Genomic DNA, 24,120 nt, shown 5'->3' on the forward strand with positions numbered 1-24,120 from the left:
TTTTAAAGAGATTTTTTCTGACACTGTATAATAATCATGCCCACATTGTGTTAAAAAATGAATTTCCAATCAATTAGATTAAAAGAGGAGGACCGATTGTAACTACCACAAAGTTCAGACTGACACCCTTTGAATTGTTTTTACGGCATATGTAAAGAATATGGTCTACCTAGAAAAAATATGTAACATTGACCATTTTCAAGAGACAATAATCCATATACAAAGAAGTGTTACACCTGCTATGTTGACAAGAATATTGAAAGAAATTGAATATTGTTTAAATGTTGTGCAGGATCACTAACATGAATATTAAACTCTATTAAATTCAAAAAGAACAAAAATTAAGATGTGGCCTTCATGGAATCTATTCATTTAAGCAATATTTTATATCTCATTTGTAAAATTATGTATACTTTTTTATAAACACTCTTATGTATTTTGTGATAAACTTCTTTTGTTCTTGGAAAAGTTCAGGAAATGGTTTGAAATACAAACAGAAAATACAATTTACAAATCTAGTAAAATACATTCTATTTAATTTAAATCGCAATGTAAATAAAAATTTTAAAGCACTTTAATAAAATTTAAAAAAAAAATCAATTCCCTTAGACTGCCATAAATATGCAACATACTAAGATACAAATTCCCTTTATACTGTAAACATACTGTAAACAAATAGCAGGGCATCTCTTTAGGTTTTTTTCAGATTTCAGCTTTTTTGAGTAAAAAGGAGAAAACCTTATTAATTTAGAATATAATATTGGATAAAATTCACACATATAAAAAATATATTTTAAAATAACTGAGTCACAATGAACCGGTTAAAAATATTACTATTCAATTTTATACTTTTCATCAATGCTAAAGAAAAAATAATTTTTTTAAGATTCTCTAGACCAAAAAATAAATTACATGATTCTATCTGGGTGAAATTCTCTCTTGTATTATCTCACTATTTACAAGAGAAATAACAAAAAAGAAAAAAAACATCATATGTTGTGCTTATATGAATAAATGTAGTAAATAATATAGATGCCTATATCAGTCATCAGTAACAAGAAATTGCCAATTATAACACAAGATATAAAAATAAATATTAGCAGTAATTTATAATAATCAATTCTCTAGAAATCATAATTAATTTAAACTAAAAATGATATACTTTGAATATAAAATGCCTAACATTTTATCAATGTATAAATATATTGTATAATACATAAAAACCATACAATTGGTACATTAAATTAATATTAATAATCTTATGTAAAAATATAATGTATGTACTATATAATCTACATTAAAAAAAAAAATAAATAAATAAACAAAATAATAACAATGCTTATTATGCTATGTAATTAATTATACATAATAATAATAATTGTATATAAAAGCAACTGTTCAATAAGACATAATGATGAAATTTTATAATAATACATTATAATGGTAAGCAATATTATAACAATAACAAAAATTAAAATTGTCACAGTTATTGTTATTGTTACTATTTTGATGGAAATAAATAAAAAATTCCATAATTATCATACTTCAACTATTTATAAATAGCAATAACATTACCATAAATATTCTCACTAAATCTCAACAAAACATAATTAAAAAACTGTATATACCATATTATAATAATATTCAGTTACTGTTTTAAAAATTAAAATTATATATTTAATTAATTAAAGAATAATAATTAATTGAAAACTTATGAATAAACAATATAAATCACAAATCCAGGTTTTATGTGCCACCTTAATACAATTACATGACATTCACTTCCTAAGTTTTTTGTTATTATTTTCTTAAATTCAGTTTATTTTGTTGTAAAATTTAAAATATTTTTGTACATCTTTTACTGTTTGAACTATGTTTCTTTCTGTTTAAAAATACTGGATAAATAAATTAAATACTGGAATTAATAACTTTTTACAAGAAAATGCTATAAATAGTTACTGAAAACATTTTTTCTAATTTAATAACAGACTGCTTAAAAAAAAATATTATAAAGTAAATCGCCTTTATTGTTGTTGTATAATTACATGAAAAATAATATTTCTTCAAGAATGGTAACTAAAAAAAAATTTTTAAAGCACACAAGAATTAATATCATATCATTGAACATAGTTTGGTCTTCAGTTTAAAATGAAATAATTATTTAAAAATCAGTAGCTCTGTGATACATAGACATTTGAGTTTTGAATAACTGAAGGTGTGCAGCAAAAGGCTGTTAAAAGTTTTTATTAATGACATTTTTAATGATTAGCATAAATAATTTGATTTCAAATGTTATTGATATTATCGTGATCTATTCTGTTGATTTTAAAACACAGGTAAAACAAAATAACTACCACATTCATACAAAAACAAATTAACAACTTTTATATCAGTCACATGCAAAACTACAGCGTGTAAAGCGAACAAGTAGCAAAGTTATTGTATCATCATAGCCAAAAAGAACCTTTGTTTTTCTTCTAATTTTCAAGTTTAGGATCTGATATCACTTTTTTTTATAAGAATGACCTTGACAATCACTTAAGTATGTAACTTTTATCTGTACATGCTACAGAAAAAAGTGTTACAAGTAGGAGAAAATAATTACAAGTAAAGTTCATCACATTTTATTTTAAGCCTAAAATAATACAACCCTTACGTTCAAGTGTCATTTGGATTTGTTTTCTTTGTATTATATCCAGTGATGTATATAATATTAGCATATAATGTAAAATGAGTAATTTTTATGAAATTCTACATAATAGATAGGCAAAATATTGAATTGTGGGAATATTTGGGAATTTATATTTTTATATATATATATTCAAAGATGCTGATTAGTTCAACCCAGAACTGATCACAACACATTATTACTGGCCACCAGAAAATAGAAAACTGACAGCAAAATAAAATATTAAGAAAATTTTTACAAGTAAATACAGTGGTAATAAATATCTGCAATAAAATGCTGTAATGCTACATTGTCAAATATCATCCATTTTTGGTAAACAAACTAAGGGATATTTCAGGCAAAGTAGTTTAGATTTAAATATATATAAATATTATAATAAAAATATTATTTTCAGAACTAGAAAAGAATTGAAAGGATCAGAAACCATTCTTCATAACAAACTGGTTTTGGTAATGAATTTTATATATTCATTTCTGCAAACTATAAAAAATAATTTATTGATGGGGCCAGGTTTTATTATGGTAAAAATTGAGAAAGCCAGAATAAATTTTCTCTTGCTATATCTTTATCTTAATGAAAATTACAGTTTTATACATTTATACACCATCTTTATCCAAAATGCACCAAAAATGTCTTAAATATTTAACATGCATCAATCAATCTTATAAAAAGAAATTATGCATCAGATTACTTTCCTGTCATTTCATCAATTTTAATTAAAAGACAGCTGTAAGAAACTTATTTTTCCTTTATTTTGTAAAAAGTTAATATGTTTTGATAAATAAATAATTTTGATTCTATAAAATTTAAACTTTTGAGGATGAAATTGCTGCTTATAAATATAATATTCTTATTTTTGTCAACCAACAAAAAGAAACATCAGTTCAGTTCAAACACTTTCCAAGGTCATCTGTATATAATACAGAGATAATAAATTTTGACTTAATCGATAATTAATTTATTAAAAATGGTATGACAAATTACGTACCTAGTACCATATTTCTGATCAAAGGTGAACACAACCATTTACTAGGCGGTTGCTAGGACCGGCCAGCAAGTCCCAGTGATACGGTGGCAGTGGTAATAATGGTAGCGGCAGGACTTTGACTGCTAGACAAGTGTGGTCTGTCACAGTATGTCTGTCTCATAAATCTTACTAGTTGTGGTTGTTGCGGTAGTCACTGATGGAGCAGAAGTGCAAGTAGGAGTAATCACAGGGGTTGTGGATGGCGTTATAGTCGTCGATACTGTGGTAGCGGTTACATTTGAAATAGAGAGTGAGGTGTTACCAGCAGTAGTCGATGTTAATGCAGTAGTTGTGGCAGACGTTCCAGTCGTAATAGATTGAGAGGAGCTGGTGGTAGGTCCCAGATGTGATAAACTACCAGAGATGGGAGCAGCAGCGCTCAGTCCCAAACCCATCTTAGCTAATAAATTACTTTCACTTCCAGTCTTCTTTAATTGAAGCAAATCGGGCGGCGGTGCTCTTTGCAACTGTTGCAATCTAGTGTACTGTTCCTGTAGTGCACGTTGTTTCCTCAACAACTCTTGATGACGTTGTTCAAGAATTTCTTGTCGAGACTGAGACTGAGGAGTTTTCACACCTTCTTGAGAATTGACACTTTCACAGCTAGAAGAGAGTGGAGCTTCTATACCAGATTTTGTGTTTTCTTTTAAACTGGAACGTCCACGCCGCAAAGGACTCTGCCCAGAAGGTCCTCTAGGTGGTATCGATGGACCGGTAGGAGATGAAAGAGGAGATCTAGAAGATGTACGAGGAGGTGGAGGCGGTGGGACTCTTTTCGATAAGAGATCAGCACCTCTTTCAGGAACCGGGGGCTTCCCGCTTTCACTAGAAGGATATGAGTGAAGCCTACGGAGAGTGGAGGTACCTGTCGGTGGAGGAGGCTTAGCAAATGTTTGGAGTTCATCTAGCAGAGCGTCGAGCGCGTTCTCCGGACGGGTGGAGTCGGGCCGTCCGACTGGGGTCCCGGTCCCACTGCTCGACCCCATGACATCCCCCGTTCCAGTGGTCTAAAACATCAGTAAAATAGAAAACTGTTAGAACCCTTAAAAATAATTATAACCAAAATAAAAGATAAATATAATTCAATATTGAACAGTTCACTACAAAAGTATTTTCTCATGTAATCTTGACAATGTAATAAAAATTATTTTATTCATTAATGCAATTAATTATCTGAAAAAACTTACAAGAAATTTAGTAAGTTTTAATTACATTATTGTAAGAATGTATCGTTGAATTATGATATCTAAATACAAATTCTACATTCTCAAATTATTCTAAATTTTAAATCTACCAAATACCAGGTGTCATTATAATGTATTTTGATTCCTAAATAGCAAATAATGCACTGTTAATTATGATAAAATAGGAAAAAAGAGACATTATGGGATTAACTCTAAATGAAATATGTGAAATCACAACTAAGTTTCTAAATACTAAAGGTGAAAATTTAACATTACATAGTACAGTGATGTGCACTACTTATGTCATTACATTAAAATATACCAACTAGTTTTTATTAATTTTCATTAATAAAAGTAACAGAATAATTTCACAATTGAATTAACAAATAAGATATAACATTAATCAGTGTTTACCGTTTACTAACTAAATTCAGAAAAACTTTTTTTGGAAAAATCACAACAATAGAAAAAAAATTAAATACAATAAAAGCATTCTATACCACTCCAGCATTCAAATAAGCCAAGATTATATAAATTATTAAACAAATAACAGTTTTGTTTTAGCAGTACAGATAAACCAAAACCAGAAAAACATTTTTTTAAATGTATAACATAAAACATTCTGAAATAAATTTGCAGCATGCTTAAAAATAAAAATAAAAACAAACCAAAACTACATCTTGAGTAGATGTACAAAAATATGTGTTATGATCACATCATACTATTACAGTTAGTATTCTTCAATATCCAAACAAATTGTAAAAGATCTCCACATCTAATTATATGAATTTTTTATTCCATCTCCCTTGGAATTGACAACAAATTACAATATTATTAAAAAAGCAATTTTTAAATTATTTTTTTACTAAAATGACTGGTTCTCTTCTAAAGATTTAGAAGTGCAGTTATAACATTTTATTAAGTTAGATCTTCTATACTTTCCTATCTAAATGATACAAAATATGAATTATAATCCAACTAATGTTTTTAATTAATTTACACTCTACCCTAATATTAAATTCCTTGTATTACTTAAATACATTTTACATTCATTATGTATGAGGATAGTTTAGCTGTTACTTTTTTTTCTTGTTAACCTGTAATATATACTTTTTCAAAAAAAATGTTTGTTTTATAAATAGAATTCTCATAACCTGTGATGGTATATTACTAGAGATTCAAGGTGAATTTCCATAAATATAGTGACTGGCATCATGGTGTAAGTTGAATCGGAAAACATAATAAGGTACACCAAATAAAATAAATGTTAGGTTTTGGCACCCAACATGTACAATAGAAGTTGATAACTAAACATAATGATGACTTATTCATGTAGCTTTTTGTTGCTTCTTAAGAGACTCCATGTAAATATTAACATGTCAAAAAAAAATTAATATTTATGGGTAGTACAGATCAATAATATTTTTTAAATTTATAAAAAATTACTTGTTAATTATTTTACTAACACTACTAATCTGGGCAGTTGCTACATCTACCAAACATGTTCTGTAACTTAATTCATATAAATCTTATTTTTCCAGGCAAAAATAAAAAAATATAATTTAATTTTTTTGTTAGCTGTAAAAATTAATCTATTTCAGGATGATAACTTACCTGAGAACAGCAATTTGTGGAATACAATTTTACCTAATGAAAGAACAAGGGACAAATTTTACAATTATTCACCATTTAAAACTATTTGGTACCAGTTAAATGTATGCTACAAATAAACTTCTAGAACTGTAAAGAAATAAACCACAATATATGAGATAGATTATCATGAATTAATAATCCATCAACAAATTTAGAAAAAATGAATGTGTAAATAACGACAGCTTGATTATACAACTTGTTTCACATGGTATAAATTCTAAGAGGGTAAGTCAATTATTATCTGCAATTTAGTTATATTTTTGTTTATGCTGGTAGTACTGTTGTGTTGCGTAGATGACGCGTGCATGGTTTAATTGTTGTTATGTCTGTGTAGGTTTGATGCTGCTAGGTTAGTTCCATTATCCCTGCCCTGCTGTTAACCATGGCTGCTCAGCTTTCTGTTTGCACCAAAGAAGAGCAAGGTTCAGTGATCTGTTTTTTGTGGTCGGAAGGTGTATCAGGGGCCAAAATTCATCAAAGACTTTCGGTACAGTAAGGGACAGTGTGTTGCCACAACGGATGTCTACGAATGGATTGAAAAACTCAAAAACGGTTGCACAAGTGTTACGCACGACAAAGGAGCCGGACGACCGTTTACTGCCACAAATGATGAAAATATTGAGTGTGCATGTGTCACGGTTTTCTTAGACAGACGAGTGACTACTGATGAAGTGGCACATCGTCTGCAAATCAGTCACGCTTCTGCCTACAAAATCATCCATAACAGACAGTCTGTGCAAGATGAGTCTCAAAACAACTCACACAGTTACATAAATAAACGCGCTTGGACATCTGCCAAAAACATTTGGAATGATATGGTAACGAATGGAACAACATCTTCGACAGAATCATCACTGGTGATGAAACATGGATCCATTATTACGAGCCGGAGAGTAAACGGCAGAGTATGGAATGGAAACATCAAAATTCGCCCTGCAAAAAAAATTTCAGGACGCAACCATCCACAGGAAAACTGATGCTTACGGTTTTTTGGGCCTCACAAGGCCCAGTACTGGAACATTATGAGGAAAGGGGCACGACAATAAACAGTGTGCGTTACAGTGAGATGCTTACTGCCAACCTGAAGCCTGCAATTTGAAGCTAACGCCGAGGACTGCTGTCGAAAGGTGTTGTGTTGTTGCACGACAATGCCTGTCCACATACTGCTGCCCATACTGCTGAAACGCTCCAGAAACTCAACTTTGAAGTACTGGCTCGTCCTCTGTATAGTCCTGATCTTGCGCCTTCGGACTACCACTTCTTTGGTCCACTCAAACAGGCATTAAGAGGCCATCGATTTACCTCAGATGAAGCAGTGAAAGAAGAGATGCATTCCTGGCTTGCAGCTCAACCGAAAACCTTCTATTATGAGGGCATCAGGAAGCTTGTGCAACGATGGACCAAGTGCGTTGAAATGCAAGGGGACCATGTTGAAAAATGATGTACATGTAAGTTTCCTATTTGTATTGCAATAAAATTTATAACTACTTTGCGGACAATAATTGACTTACCCTCGTATATTACAAGAATACAAAAAAGGAAGGTAAGAAAATTGAACAATCTTTGTCAGACCGACCCTTGTTATTAATGAATTGAAATAATCCAATATAAACTGATAAGCAAAAGCCCAATAAAGATAAAGTAAAAATGTATTATAATTCAAAATCAACATTAATATTAAGATAACTTCAAGTACCTTAAGTATTCAATTTTTAATACTTTTTTACATTTAAGTAATTAAAAAAAAAATAAACAAGTGAGATGAAGATATTGCCAATAGCAGGTTCTAGACAGGCAGCTGTGACAAATTTATGATTTTCATAAAAAAAAGTCAACCAGGCAGAAAATCTAACATATTTTTATATTTATGTTTGGGGTTACGGAAAAGGTTTCTTCATATTCTTCCAGTAGATGACTTTAGGATTGGATAACTCTGGAAATAAAAATAAAAACTATCAACTGCTTTTGAAAGGTGATATATCACTGAGTATTTTTTAAAAAAAGTTATGGTTATATGAGTTTATTTATTTATTTAGAGTTACTGCATCTTGAAAATGAGAGAAAATAAAGAATCAAGTCAATATATTTTGAAATTTTATTAGAAAAAAGAGAAAAATATGACTCAGGCTGCAAAAATATTTGTGATGTTTATGAACATGGTATGGTATCAGTAATGTGGTACAAAGCTGTTTCAAGAAATTTTATTATCAATGATACACCATACTCTCAGTCAGTGACTGAAAAAGTCAATGAAATTATGGAAAAAACTGAGTAAGACTGCCACATTAGTAGTTGTGATATCAATAATGAATTAAACATCAACTACAAAACAGTTTTAAACCGAACGGTTTAAAACTGTTTTTTGGTTGATGTTTAGTCTATTTTGTGGTTGATGCTTAGTTTAGCCTTCTTCGAATGAAGAAGCCTAGATAAAAAAAAAACTTCGTTTGGGTGACACTGATTTAATAATGAAAAATTTAATGGACTGAATTTCCATCAGTGAATCATTGCTGAAATTGAACAGATTATTCCCATTTTTGAAACAGTTCATTATTGGCGATGTAAAATGGATCAGATATGACCACATATATATATATATATATATATAAAAGACTATGATCAAAGCAAGGTGAAGCTCACAAATGGTGGTTAAGCCAGAATTATTGTCCAGAAAAATTATGTGTATGAGATGGGATTGGAAAAGGAGGTGAGACTGGAATTGTTTACTATCAACAGCTGTAGAGATTACACTAAGCAATTGAGATAACTGATCAATAGGAAAGGTGAAGTCTTCCATTACAACAACAGATACCACACATCTTTCTTTGATGACCCATGGAAGATTGAGAAAGCTTGGCTGGGAAGTTTTGATGCATATACCATATAATACTGACCTTGCAACACCATGTTAGCAGTTGTTTTGATCTCTAAAGAACACTATTAACAATATAAAGCTGACTTCAAACGAGGCTTGTGAAAATCACTAATCACAATTTATTGTACAGAAAACACAGAAGTTCTACAGTAATGGAATTATAATTTTACCTCAAAAATTAATCAGAAAGGTACAAATTTAGTTTAATAAACTTCAAACTTCATTTGAAATATAAAAAAAAAACTTGTTTTACTTTTGCATTTAAATATGAAGAAACTTTTTCCCCAACTTTTTATATAGATAAAATTAATCCTAAAAACAAATATGTGTATGCACTTTCTAAAAAAAAAGTACTGTCAGCAAAAACTTAACCAATATATAAGGAGGCACATTACTGTAAAGTTTATAAGATAAAGTTTTAATCTTAATAAAAAAGTTTATAAGATACATCCCTGTAATAACGGTTGTAAAGATATCCCTTACCATTTGTTACATCCGAACAATTATTTAATTTCTTTGCTAAAATAAAATAATTATTATCTTTTTTGAATTTGACAGTTTGTTTCTGCTGTATTAATTATTTTGTTAATAAATAGAAATTCTACAGCTGATCATCAAACATGAGGAAATAATAATCCACAATTATTTGAAACTAGTTCATAATAAGAAAATCTATGAAAAAAATGAAATATATCATAAAAGACAAAACTGAAGCTAAACAAAAGGCTTGGACTGTAAAAGAAGAATAATCATAAAAAACACACTATTTTAACATTCGTACATCATTTCCTGTTTTTGAAAGGAAGCCTGACACAGATGAAATTTCAATGATGTCCAAAGGAAAATTGATATTTTACTTTCAAAATGCTTTATGCAATTCTATACTGTCATTATCAATGTCAGGAAATATATTAGATTATGTTATTCAAAAAGTCAAAAAATTTACTTAGATAAATATAAAGATGAACTCAAATCTTTCATTACAGAAAACGTTTTATTTAATTACTGATATAAAGTATTTATTTGTAGATTAAAATTCTAAAATGAAAGTAAGATGTAGAACCAGTCACCACATTAGTAAACCCTGCATTATAGGAGACAAAAATTTACCTAAATTTTGATGCAATCAAGGCAGCCAACTGTTCAGTTTTTATACCAGATTGTGTGAATGTTTCAGTGCTTACTCAGCAGTAGTTCTGCCACCTTTCTCAAACTGATAGTGAAAAAAATTTAAGATATTAGCTACACAACACCAAACAAAGAAAACAAGAAGGGTTAAAATAAAAAAAAGTATGATTGTGCAAATAACAAGTGACTCTTTGTTTAGAGAATAATTTACTGAAAACAGCTTTACTATTTTTATTTCGTATAATAATACATTTTTGATAGATTTATGTTTGAATATTTGCAGAGTATAATAATAAATTAAAATTTTGTAAATTATCAAATTGAATGTATACATTAAATTCTGTTTAGGTAAAGTAATATTAATATTCTTTAATAAAACACAAAACATAGATTTAATGCTTGCAAAAAAAATCATACATTTCTAAAGTACAGAAAAGCATCGCAAAATTATTACAGTACTACATTCACTAAAAAAAAAAATAAATAAAAAAGTATTGAAATTAAACTACAGTACAGTACAAAACTTATAAACAAAACCAGAAAATACTATAACTACTACTAATTAGTACTGTAATTACTAATAAACACTTTGTACAATCATACTTTTTAAAAAAAAAATATTAAAAATAATCATGCAAATAAAAAATAAATATTATATACAAATCACAATCCATTATTTAGAAAAAAAAAATTATAATTATAAAAAAGGAATAATATTATAAATAACTTATCAAGAAGCCAAAATTTTAATCCACACTCACTGATCACAATCATGCACTTTAAGGCAAATTTTAAAGCAAAAGAAAAAAAAATTCTATATATATCTGCACACTTAATTAATTGAACATTGGATTAAGAATTTTTAGATGTATTATCAGCAGATCTGAATCAATCTAAATTTTCCTGATAACCAGCAGATTTTTATTCTAAAATTAATTTATAAATAGAAAATCTTGATATTTATTACAAAACCTTGCCTTATTTTACTACTTTATAAAAGGATATAAATTAAGTACAAATTATACCAACTGGAAGAAAATTTATTTATATTTATATTTTTTTTTTGATGGACAGAAAAGTAAATGAGAATAAAAACAACTTATTTTACAGTCAAAAGTATAAAAAAGTAATAAGCCCAGCACCATATCTGACACAGCCTTTTAATTCTCTCATCAATAAAATAACGAGCAACAATTATAGATGACAGCAAGTAGGCCAAAAAATCATCCATTAAATATTTTCAGCTGTTATAGGGTGGATCACAGCAAATCTTGGAATTGAAAAAAGTATTCTTCAGCTAACCTGATCTTCATTCCTAGTATATGTAATGAAAATTAGCACATGTGAAGAAAAGATTAGTACAATATTCTGTAAATATAACAGAATATGTTTTAAATATATAACAGAATTATGTTTATGTATTTACACAAAAATAATTATCCTGACACAAACTGGAATTTCTATGAGTGGTATACAAATCAGTCTAACTGCGGAAAAATCCTTTCAGATTTTCATTACCAGCTATTTAATCTCGGGTAATGATTATAAAGTGATTTTTTGCCATAACAAAAAAAAATTATGCTATTCACAAGGAAGATATCTTGATCTAGAACTGCCTATGATACATTTTATAAATACAATTACTAAAAGAAAAATAATACAAACAATGTATTACATACATTGTTTGAAAAAAAAAAAGTTTCTCTCATAATGAGAGAATTATTCTCTCATTATGAGAGAATAATTCTTTTAACACAGTAAAAACAAGTATTATTTGTCACCAAAATATTATTTGAACTACAGATCTACATAAAAATGTAAAGAAAATATAATTTACTTTGATTTTTTGACTCACTTTTTCATTATTTCATAGTTAACAAAAAATATTCATAAAATGACATCGTTGCGGGTAGTTTAAACCAACATGACACATAACAAAATCACGTCATCTGTTTTTAAAGCAGGATATTAACAGAAAATAACAAAATTCATATCAGAATTAAAAAAATATTTCAGAATTTATCTGGGAATGAATATATATTAGAAGAACAAGAACTGATAAGAGTTAACACTGCTGATGTCGAATATAAAATTCTAAATAAATAGTTATTATATTCAGAATAAATACATGTTTATTCTAGAAAATAAAGACAAGGAGTGTAAGTTTTGACTGGGAAATGATTTACTAAATAGGAATAGTGCATATGAGATGCATTTGATGATATAAGAAACAAGAAAAGAAAATTTACAAAGTCAAGGATTAAGTGTTTGCCAGCTTGTTATGGAAAAGAAAAGCTTTCAATAGAAAAGAAAATAACTTACTTTTTCAAAAAAATAAAAATAAATTTTAAAAAAGTGTCATTAATTTTTTTTATGTTACTTATATTTTTAGTTTTACTTCTTTTTAACATTTTTTTAAAAATTTTCTTCCGTAGTATAATAACAGTAAACATGATTTCTACAATATTATTATTTATTCTCTTTTTTAAGCAATTACAGACTAACCACCCAATTACAGCCACTAATAAAGATGCATTTTTATAATTTGTGAAAAATGCGAAGTTCAACTGGCAGTTATTAGTTTATTGAAATTTGTATTTTTTCTAATGTACTGAGTTATATGTTATGTTCATAATTTTGAAACTTGTAATCTATTTCTATCTTGTCACTCATACAGCCTCAAAGGAGATGATGAATTATAGAGATCAACAATTTAACAAATACATTTAATTAAAATATAAATAATTTCATAAATATCAGATTACAAAATTTATACATTATTTATATACACATAATAATAATAATAATAATAATACCAAAGAGTTAAATGAATTAAACATCCTGCAAAAGTCTCCTTGAAAATAATTTAATTAATTAGAAATAGTTTAAATTATACAGTATAAAAAATAAATCTTTGGCGAAACGAAGCCTAAACTGCATGTAAAACTACAATATACATATTATTGTAGTTTTAGCAAGAAGAACTCTATATATTACAGAATATAAAGTATGAAAAATGCCTACAGATAAAACCATACATATTTTATAGGTTGTTATAGATTACTTAAAAACTACTGGTGAAAGTTTAATTTTAAATGAATACTTGCAAACTATAAAAATAATTGCAAATGCCACTAATGGCCACAAAATTAAATGCGATTTAAGTGTTGTTTTTTAACATAATGATTATATACGTATATATTTTCACAGAGGGAGAGGTAATTTGAAAAACTGATCAGACTCCTTCAAAAATACATTTGAGAAATATTATTACTTTAAAACTAACTGACAAAAAAATTATTTACAAGCATTTCTACTAAGGTAAGTAAAGTACAGTACTTAAAAAATCCACAGCTTCCCTCATTAATAATAATGACAACAAACTCCATTTCTTAATCAATTATTATATATTTACTAATAATTTATCAACAAAAATAATAATTCCAAACAAAAATTTCACATGTCAATTTCTAGGTTAAAAATAAATTCTTTATCATCTTAGTGTTAATTAAATAGCTGTAATTTAATTAAAAAGAAAAAAAATGTGCAAAATGAAAAGTTGAGTAAATTATACAAAAGAAAAAAAAAGAATTAAAAAATATAGGTTGGAATGAATAAGTAGTGAAGATGAAAATAAAATTTAATGGTTTTACAAACAATACAAGACTATCTTGTATAAATTCAATTATGAAATAAAATTCATCAAATTTATGATCTTAAAACAAATAGTACTGGAAAAATTACATTAAATTGCAATAAATACAACTATCATTGAACTGTGCATTCTAAAACAATGATGTGACAAGCTCAAGCAGCAGCCTATATCTAAATATAATGAAAGCAATTTTATATTGTACCATACTTCAGCCTAGACTATAATGCAAAATTATATTGCCTTCTTAATCTCTGATTCTGTACAGCGTTCAGAAAGCAATATGCATTATAAAATTATGAATACAAGTTTATTATCTTAAGAAAAAACAACTTGAATACTACAGTTTTTTTACTGCTGATAATATAATTATTTAAAAATTTATGGCAAATATATAAGTTCTAACTTTCATAAATGGTCCCTAAAAGTTAAAAGATCAATAAAAAAATGGATAATATAGTAGCATTAGAATAAATAATAACAAAATGAAGTAATAACACTTAAATAGGAATATAATGAAGAAAACAAGCTGTGCCATGCTAGAAGTAGCCTGATTAATCCAGAAGCCTGTAGGATAAGCCACTAAATTTCTTCTACAGAAAATACAGTACAGCTTATAAGCTGCACTTACCATCCATTCAGGATGCCTTCAAGCAAAAACAATAATTCTTGCTTCTGTAGAGAAACTAGCATAGCACAGTTGTAGTGGTTGTTTGCCCTAGTGAACCTATTTTAAAACATTAACAAAACACAGATTTCATTTTGAAGAAAAAAAAAGTTATAGATATACCATCTTACAGAATAATAAGAATATTTAGTTTAATTAAAATTAAGATTTTGCTGAAGTGAATATTTTTAAGACGGCTAAAAATACTGGATAAGTACTGAAACTAATAACCTTAAAAGGGAAAATATTACATTTAAAATCATCTATTAAAAAAAGTTCTTAAGCTGAAATAGTAAACATATTAATAAAAATCTATATTTTATAAATAATATTAAGGTTTAACTTAATATTATTAAGGTATAACTAAATAATTTCTACTTTCATAAAAAAAGGATTAAAATAAATGAAATGCATAAAAAATAAACAGTTTTCAATAGATTAACTACAATAAAATAACCTGTAAAATATTATGTTGTAAAAATACTCAGGAAAGAAATCATTGCAAAATGCAAATAGCATACAATTTAAAAATATAAAATACAAAAATTCTAGGGTTCAAAAATTATAAAAAGCAACACAAAAAAACACAAAATGTGTTGGTTCATTGATTGTGATGAAGTAAATAATTAAATTCATGCTTATTAAATATTTTATCATAAATACATTATTTATATTATATTTAAATACATTGGTGCATGCGTGCGAATACACACACACACACACACACACTCTCATACACACTCACTATAATTATAAGAAAGCCACACAAAAAATAAAGAAAAAGTTTTTCTGAAAATTTAAACAAATAAGAAAACAGAAACAATGTGATCAGTAAAAAGAGACCTACATAAATACAACTGAGAAGAAAGTAATGATTGTATCAGGTACAAAAACAACTGACTGAGTACTCTGCAATGTTGTTTTTATTACTCGTACTTTAAAATTTTCAAGAAATAAAAAACTCTCCTTAATAATTATTTTCCATTTATTTATTTAATAATTAATATCCTTTTATTTAATTATTACTCCTAGCAGCAGGAAAAGAAAGGAATAGGACTTATATTAAAAGGGAGTTATCCTTTTTACGAACTATTTTTTCATGATTTTTTAAATATGTACGAGTATGTTACGGGTATAAATATTAAGTGCTGTTCCTTAAGAATGGGTAACAAAAGTTACCATGTATATATATTTAACTATACATATTACACATGCATTAAGTTTCCTAAGAACTAGCAAAACTTAGGTGGAAGTTTACTATTTCTAAAATAATAAATTTTTCTACTTTTGGTTATTATTATATTACATAATATAATAATATTACTTGTATAAATTTTAATTATATTATTCTATTCCATATGAGCTGGAAATTTTAAAATTGAAATAAAAACAACCAAATTTACATTTTTGAATCTACATATATACATACTACCTGTGGACAGAAAAAATTTAGAGGATTAGAAAAAAGTTATAAATAGAAAAGCATCAATTAAAAAAAATTAAAAAATCACAATCAAACCCCAATAAGAATTTTTTTCGCATATGAGTATGAAATTTAGTTAATCAAATTAGAATAGGCTCATCTTTCAAATCTTGCACTTCTAAAACACAAATAAAACCATTAAACAAATAGCTATCAGTCATTAAAAAGGGCCATGCCCCTCAGCAGTAATCAATAAATAATTTCTCAAGAAATGAAGTTTTCCTATACATTAAATTGCTTCCTTCAGTCAGTGTAAAAAAGAATATCATAATTTACATCTATTTGCCTATGTCGGTATGGATAAAAATAACAGACAAATAACAAACACAAACTTCAATTTTTAAGGTTACCACACATTTTTCTTTATTAAACAGAATATATAACTGATTTGTAATAAACCTGCTTGAAAGATGATTTCAGAAATGAAGTTTCAATAATAAATACATTAAAATTATATGATTATAAATAACTAAAAAAATAAATATGTATTAATTTTATATTAATTAATACAACTTAGAGCTAAAGACACAGACAGCACCAATACTAGCAGAAACATTACACATTAGTAAGTGTAATATTTCCAGTTACAGATCGAGAAATTAGAAATCTGTAAATTCTGTTAAATAACTGAGTTACTGGGGAGAAAATATTACTGAAATTATGTTTGAAATTTTATAAACTAAAAGATGATTATTATTAAAAAGTAAAATTCATAAAAATTACATAATTAAAGAAATTAGTAATTAAATCTTCTTAAAATAAATCTTAGAAAAATAATCTTTTTTTTAAAAAAAGGTACAGAAGGATTTATTTATAAATCGGCATAAACTTATTCTAAGCTACATATATTTATGTAAATAAATTATCTGAATATTACAGAATATACCCAGAACAGTAAAAACTGAAAACTGTGCTATAATACTGCAATATTCATGATTTCTGCATTCATAATTAATGTAATTTTCTACTGAAGAATGTGGTAAATTTAACCAAATATTACATTTTTTTATATTATATATATATATGATAAAAATAATACTTTTTATTTTTTGCGCGTACTTACTTTCTCGATACCTGGCATAAAATATAGAAACTTAGGTTTAACTTAAGAATAATATTTTTATAAATAGGTAAATAAATTTCAAACAATAATACAATAAATAATCCCAAACACACACCATAAAAGACAGGTTAATTATTTAAAAAAATATATATATATCAAACAACTATGATCTAAATGACAAAAAATTTCTTAAAAATATCATCATGACAAATCGGTCTGCACCCAAAACATGAAAATGCAAAACATTTCTTGCTTCAGCATGAGCAAAAAAATATATATACGTAATATATATTACGCCATAAAAAAAACAGATAAATATTTCATGCAAGCAAACAATTCTTGAACATTCTATAGAGCAAGCAAACAGAAAAAATGAAATTTTTCAACCTTTGTATTCAACAACTTCCAAAAAGTAAGGCTAATACATAATTTTATTTATATAATATACAAACAAAAATAATATAACTTTTAGAATATAAGTTTGAAGTTCAATAAAAAAAAAGTAAATCTGAACACCATCCTGCTTATAATTTATAATAATTATTAACAAATGAAAAATTACCAATCTTATTATCTCGGTAATTAGAAACAGCTAATACGTTATTGTAGGAAGTAAGATCTATTCTACTTAAAAAATAAATAGAGTAAAAAATATAGTAACTGTACTGTGAACTTATCCTAATAGTATCAAAAAATATACCTACTTTTTCCATCAGGTTAAGAACTTTGGAACAAAATTTAAGAATATAAATATATAATTTTAAATGAATGGACATAGTAAAAAAATTTCTTTAAATAAAAACTTACGTATATTCGTACTATACAAAAAACTAACCGGTTTGAAAAAAATCACATGCTGTTAAATAGGGTATAAAAAGGGAGTTAATATATTCCATTTCTTTATGTATGTGTATAATGTTATAGTTACTATTTTCATAAAACTAGCATGCATATTACAAAAATAAAATTTAAATATATTTAATCTTTATTATAAATAATTAGTAAATAAGTACAATTTAAATAATTATCAGTGATGGCAATAACAATAATAAAAATAAATACATCTAAATATTATATGATGTACCAATAATTTTTAAATTGTGCTCTGTGTTGGCACACAAAAACAAAAGAATAAATTTGTAAACTTTACTCACCCTTAAATTTCATGTTTTTTTTAATGCTTTCTAATTAATATTACGCACTAATTAATACAATAACAGAATTTTAATTTTATGGTTTTATATAATATTAATAAATTGAAAAAAAAAATATTTTACACTGACCAAATACATTTTTTTCAATCCATCTCAAGCAGCTACAATTTTTCTTAAAAAATGTTAGAGTTAATACTGAAATAATATTCATAAAATTCAGCCCAGCAACCGATTCCAGATAATAGAATTAAAATATACATGTTTACTCTTATTATACTGATAGATTAAAAAAATAAGAATTAACTACAAAAACCTTATAAAATATACTGTATGTACCTTGAATGCAAGGTACATGATCATTAAAATGAAACAGGATTCTGCAAAAGAAAATGTGTGTATGGAACACTGTAAACTGGTATTTGGAAAAAGATTTTCAAAATGTGATAAAATTATCACATTCATCAAATTCAAAAAAAAATATTTATTTTTTAGCTTAACATCTTTTGACAAATTTCAAATATTATATGGGAAATTTGGATTAAATTAATATTAAAATTTATAATATGTCTCTTAAAAACATGAAAATCACTTTTTTAAATTAGAAATTAGAATTAGAGAACTTAAGCAGGATGGCATTAAAATTAATAAAAACTGAATTAAAAGTACAATATTTTTATTTGCTTGCATAAATTGAAAATAAATAAAAATAAATTAATTTTAATAACGGTCAATGAATAATAATAATAATAATAATAAGTAAATATACAAATCACATAATTAATTTTTTATATTATGAAAAAAAAATATCTAAAATTCGGTACAATTACTCATTAAAGAACCAAGAAGTGTTGTAGGCGTGTGTTTGAGATAAAATAATTATATTATAAATATAATCCAATCCAACAGATAAAATAATTTTCCAATGTGCAGGGAACAAAACCTTACTTTCTGGAGAGCTGGACAGAAAAAGGAAGAAATAAATTTCATTAAAAAGAGCAAACATCAGATGAATGGGACAATATAAATATACAGATAACAGAACAACAAATACATCCAAACAGGCAAGGAAAATGTAACAGGCTTGCTCGGTTCTGTAACTTACTGTATAGTTTATTATCACAAAAAATAAAGAGTTACATAATTAATTATTTTCAACTTGTTTAACTTTTGAGTTTATAAAATAATATAATAACGAATACACAATAAATGTTCTACTAGCCATTTAAATTAAAATTATACAGTATAATTATAGGAAATATATAAATTTAAAGAAATCAGAATTAAATACATACTTCTAAATATACTTTTATTTAAAAACAAATTTTAATACACTACTTGTGACAAAAGCCAAAAATTCTAAAAAGCCAAAAAACTAGGCTAAAAAAATATTGAATTTATAAAAAAAAGAAGGCAAAAAAGTATAAATATACAGTTAAAAAAATTTTTTTTAAACTTGAAACCAAAGATACTTCAGTTTAAGATTTTATGTACCAGCACTGTATATTTTCTTAAAATAAATAATTTTAATCTTATTATTAACATATTTTACTTTGCCAATCAACCAAAGTATAATTTAACTGGAGAAGAAATAAATCAAGAAAAAAATTTGATTTAAAGTTTATCAGAAGAATATTATACATTAAAAATTGTGCATTAAATAAAATGGATTAGTGAATTGAAATGAAAAGTGAACATGTTCTAGTAAGAAGCATGCTTAAAATAATAATATATTAAAGTTTAAGTGCAGTCAAGAGAGTGCATAGTAATTATTATAAATTACAAATCGGTTCATTTATTTTTAATCGTAAATATTATATTACATAAAATTTATTTTGTTATTGTTATAGGCAAAAAGTATTATATAAACAATACTCTTAAACAAATTAAAATGTACATGAAAAAGGAATAAAAAAAATCAGTTTAAGTGCAGTTTGTTTAGTACATTTAAAAAAAAAACATCCTACTACAAAAGCAATAATAAAAATTAATACAATTTAACAAAAATTTCAACATAAACTGCAGGAAAGAAACTGTAGCTTAAAGAATTTTATAATTATTTTGAATTAATTTTAGGCTACAAAATACTATCAACCACAATTTTTTGTTATGGCTACACATCAATAAAAGTATATTTATAAAATGAACAATAAATTAGGTTTAAAAATATAAAAAGCAACATAAACAAACTAAACTAATATTTCAAAAACTAAATATAGCCTATTCAAATAAATTAATTACATTAACAGTTAAATACAATGGATATTTTTAAATTGTTTTTTTAATTTTTCTGGAAACTATTATTTTTTTTTTTAAAAAACTCAAGTTACAGAACCAAGTTTTTAAAGAAAATCAGACGATATCCACAGTTTTAAATATTAAATCAATAAACAAACTCATAAATATAAAACAACTAAATGCAACATTAAAAAAAAGAAAACAAAACATTAAATACAGTTGAAATTGGCAAAAAGTACAACTAAATCCTTCTATAAAAATAAACCAAATGTAAAATGGAACATAAATTAAAAAAGTGATAACATGAAAAATTTAAAACCCAGTACTAAATTTTTAAAACCACAGACTAATAATAGAGAACCTTTTATATAATTCACAAGAATGCAATGAAAAATTGTATGTGTGTGTGTGTATATATATATATATATATATATATATATACATGTGTGTGTATATATATATATATATACACATATAAAACAAAATGTATATAATACAAACCAGGGCTTATAAAAACTCTAATTTTACACACACAAAATCTGATAAACTGATTTCTGGCTAATATAATTCAAAAATTATTATGCTGATTTCAATACTGGCAAGCGTCACTTACTTTAAATCGTATCATTCCTGCATATCTTAAAAATAGTAAAAGCACTTGAAAAAAGTTTTAAATTATTTTTTGACATGAATAACCATCGAGAAACATTAGGATTGTATTGATTCACAACAATAAAATAAACCCAATTATACTTTAGTACTGATTACTCCAGTTTCCGTGTAACACTCCAAAACAAGGCAAACTTTAGTTTAAAATTGAATGATAAAAATTTTAGAGCATTGTTAACTTCAAATGTTCTATGGAAAAATTAAAATTAAAATTAAAATTGGAAAATTGAAATGGTATAAAGCTTTGAAAATAGAATATGATATGGGTACACAGAAAAATTCAAGTTTATTTGAGATCATAAGAGATTAAAAAATGTGAATCAATCCTACTAATGGGCTGCCAAACTTAAATATGATGAATGCAAATCTGAACAGATTACAAAATTTAGTAGTCCAATAGATAATTAAATATGCAATTAATTATTGATGAAATATAGATCCTATTAGGAGAAAAAGATTTGTGACTTGAAAAGTGGATCATCCTATATGACAATGTACCAAGTCATAGTGTGCTCATTGTAAGGGAATTTTGGCTAAAAAATCTACTGTATCAGGTCATCTTTCTTATTTATACCAGTTTGCTTCCTGTAATTTCTTGCCGTTCCTAAAATTAAGAATGAAAAGTGATGAAGATTTTCTCACGTCACAGATATATCCATCCTACTGGGATAAAAGAACTTCAAGATTATTCTAGAAAAATGATTCTGGATTTGTTTTCAGAAATGCGAATACTGTTTAAATTAGTGTACAGATGCACAAAAGGAGTCTTTTTGTAAAGTTTCTAATGTTTTTAAAGGGTACATTATGTGAATTAAAATTATACATCTTGTATTTGGGGTACATGCAACAATATCTTACTCCTACTGGATATAGCGAATAAAGATGGACTTAATGTCACACTGAATTAGCAATTTTACAGCTGAGATCTACCTGATACATCATCTACCCTGTTCAAGGACTGTTTTTTTTTTTTTTTTAATTAAATTAGATACATAATATTTATATTACCTCTATGAAAAATGTCTTTCTTCATCAAAAGATGATACTTAATAAACATAATGAAGTAAAAAGTTTACTTTTTAATGGGAATAAGTATCAAAGTTTTAAGATAAGAAAATGTATAACAAAAAGTTATCAAATTCTTTCAAGTGAACAAGCAATAAACATATAAGTTTTTAATACCTAAATATCCAATGTACAATATCTAAGAATTAATTATAATATTATTTTAAATTGTTTTTTACATTCATCTATTTCTCTAAAGAAAATGTTATTTATGATGATAGAGGAAAGAAAGAAATGCTACGCTGATAAGATTTGAAGATAATCAGAAAGAAGCTTCCTTCTTTTGTAGAGTGATTAGTGAATTGGAGTATAAAATCCTATAGCAATATGATCTTAAAATGGCTATGATGACAAGATATCACTCTTAGAAAAAAATACGCTACCTGTAGGTATAATGAAATGTTAAGTGTCGATATCATATAACTTGGGATTAAACTATGGAATTATGCAGCTAGGTTTGCACAGAACTAGGTTACTCATAAAAAATGTATTTATCCGCAAACATAGGAATTGAGTTTTAATTATTAAATGAATACAATGTGTTATCCATTCTTGTAGTGAATATAATATTTATATATTTCCTTAATTATAATATAAATAATTATATTTATAATATTTAAATATTATATTTATTTAAGTATAAAAACAAAGCTATGAGAAATTTTCATGTCCTAATACGTAGATTTAATGTACAAATATAATCGAAGTCTTTTATTTTGAAATCATACTCCATCAAGACAGCCAGAATGCATAATTATTAGTTAGGAATTGGTCTTGTGCAGTCACAGGATGAAATCCCAGAGCTATTACATAACTAATCCATAATTAACAAAGTAAACCAACAAAAAAAAAAAAAAATTTCTTAAACATGATTTCCGCTGAAATAATTTAATAATAAAATATAAATAGAAAATTTTTTTAACCATCTTACCAGCAAAAAATATATATTTTCTTAAGATCTTTTGGTTTGTTCTCAAATGATCATCAAGAGATTAAAAATATTATAATACGTCAAAAATGAAAATGAAAAAACAGTTGTGACTGAATGTGAACAGTATACTGAAGATAATGTAGCAAACTCTAGTGGAATAAAATATAATTAAAGGAAACCGTGTTATAAATATGAAAATTTAGTTGTTTATGATTATTATCTCTTTATATTTGTATTAGGACATATTTAAATAATTTATTTTCTTTAAACAATTTTTGTTCATTAATTAATTTTTTATGGTTACTACATGTGAAATTTTTCTAAGTTGTGTATTAAAATAATTATAGGAAATATCTAAAAATGTTATAAAAATATTTTGATTGTATGTCCATCACCTAAGATATAGCAAAATTAAAATTTTTGGATTTGTTATTATTAATACTATTAATATGTTCTTTTGTGTGTATGGAAAATTTATAGTTGGTCATACTGATATATATCATATCGCAATCTTTACAACTTAAGACTATTATAGCTTGTTTATTAAAATTAGAATCACTATTATTTAATGTTTTATTACAATTATTATTAATATATTTAATTCATTTATTATTTGTGGTATAGGCCAGTGTTATATTAATTTTT

At 25.9% G+C, this 24,120-nt stretch overlaps 1 protein-coding gene across 4 annotated transcripts in view; it reads right to left on the bottom strand.

The window, feature by feature from the left end:
* Positions 1-1,433: 1,433 nt before the first annotated feature.
* Positions 1,434-24,120, bottom strand: part of LOC142318776 (coiled-coil domain-containing protein AGAP005037) — a 1,329,051-nt gene continuing 1,306,364 nt past the window's right edge. For all 4 annotated transcript variants that reach the window (XM_075355236.1, XM_075355237.1, XM_075355235.1 and 1 more), the window contains one exon: positions 1,434-4,723. In XM_075355236.1, coding sequence (XP_075211351.1) covers positions 3,818-4,723 — 906 coding nt within the window. In that variant the 3' untranslated portion in view covers positions 1,434-3,817. The remainder of the gene's footprint in view (positions 4,724-24,120) is intronic.

The sequence above is a fragment of the Lycorma delicatula genome, chromosome 2 (genome assembly GCF_047948215.1).
Source record: "Lycorma delicatula isolate Av1 chromosome 2, ASM4794821v1, whole genome shotgun sequence".
Taxonomy (NCBI): domain Eukaryota; kingdom Metazoa; phylum Arthropoda; class Insecta; order Hemiptera; family Fulgoridae; genus Lycorma; species Lycorma delicatula.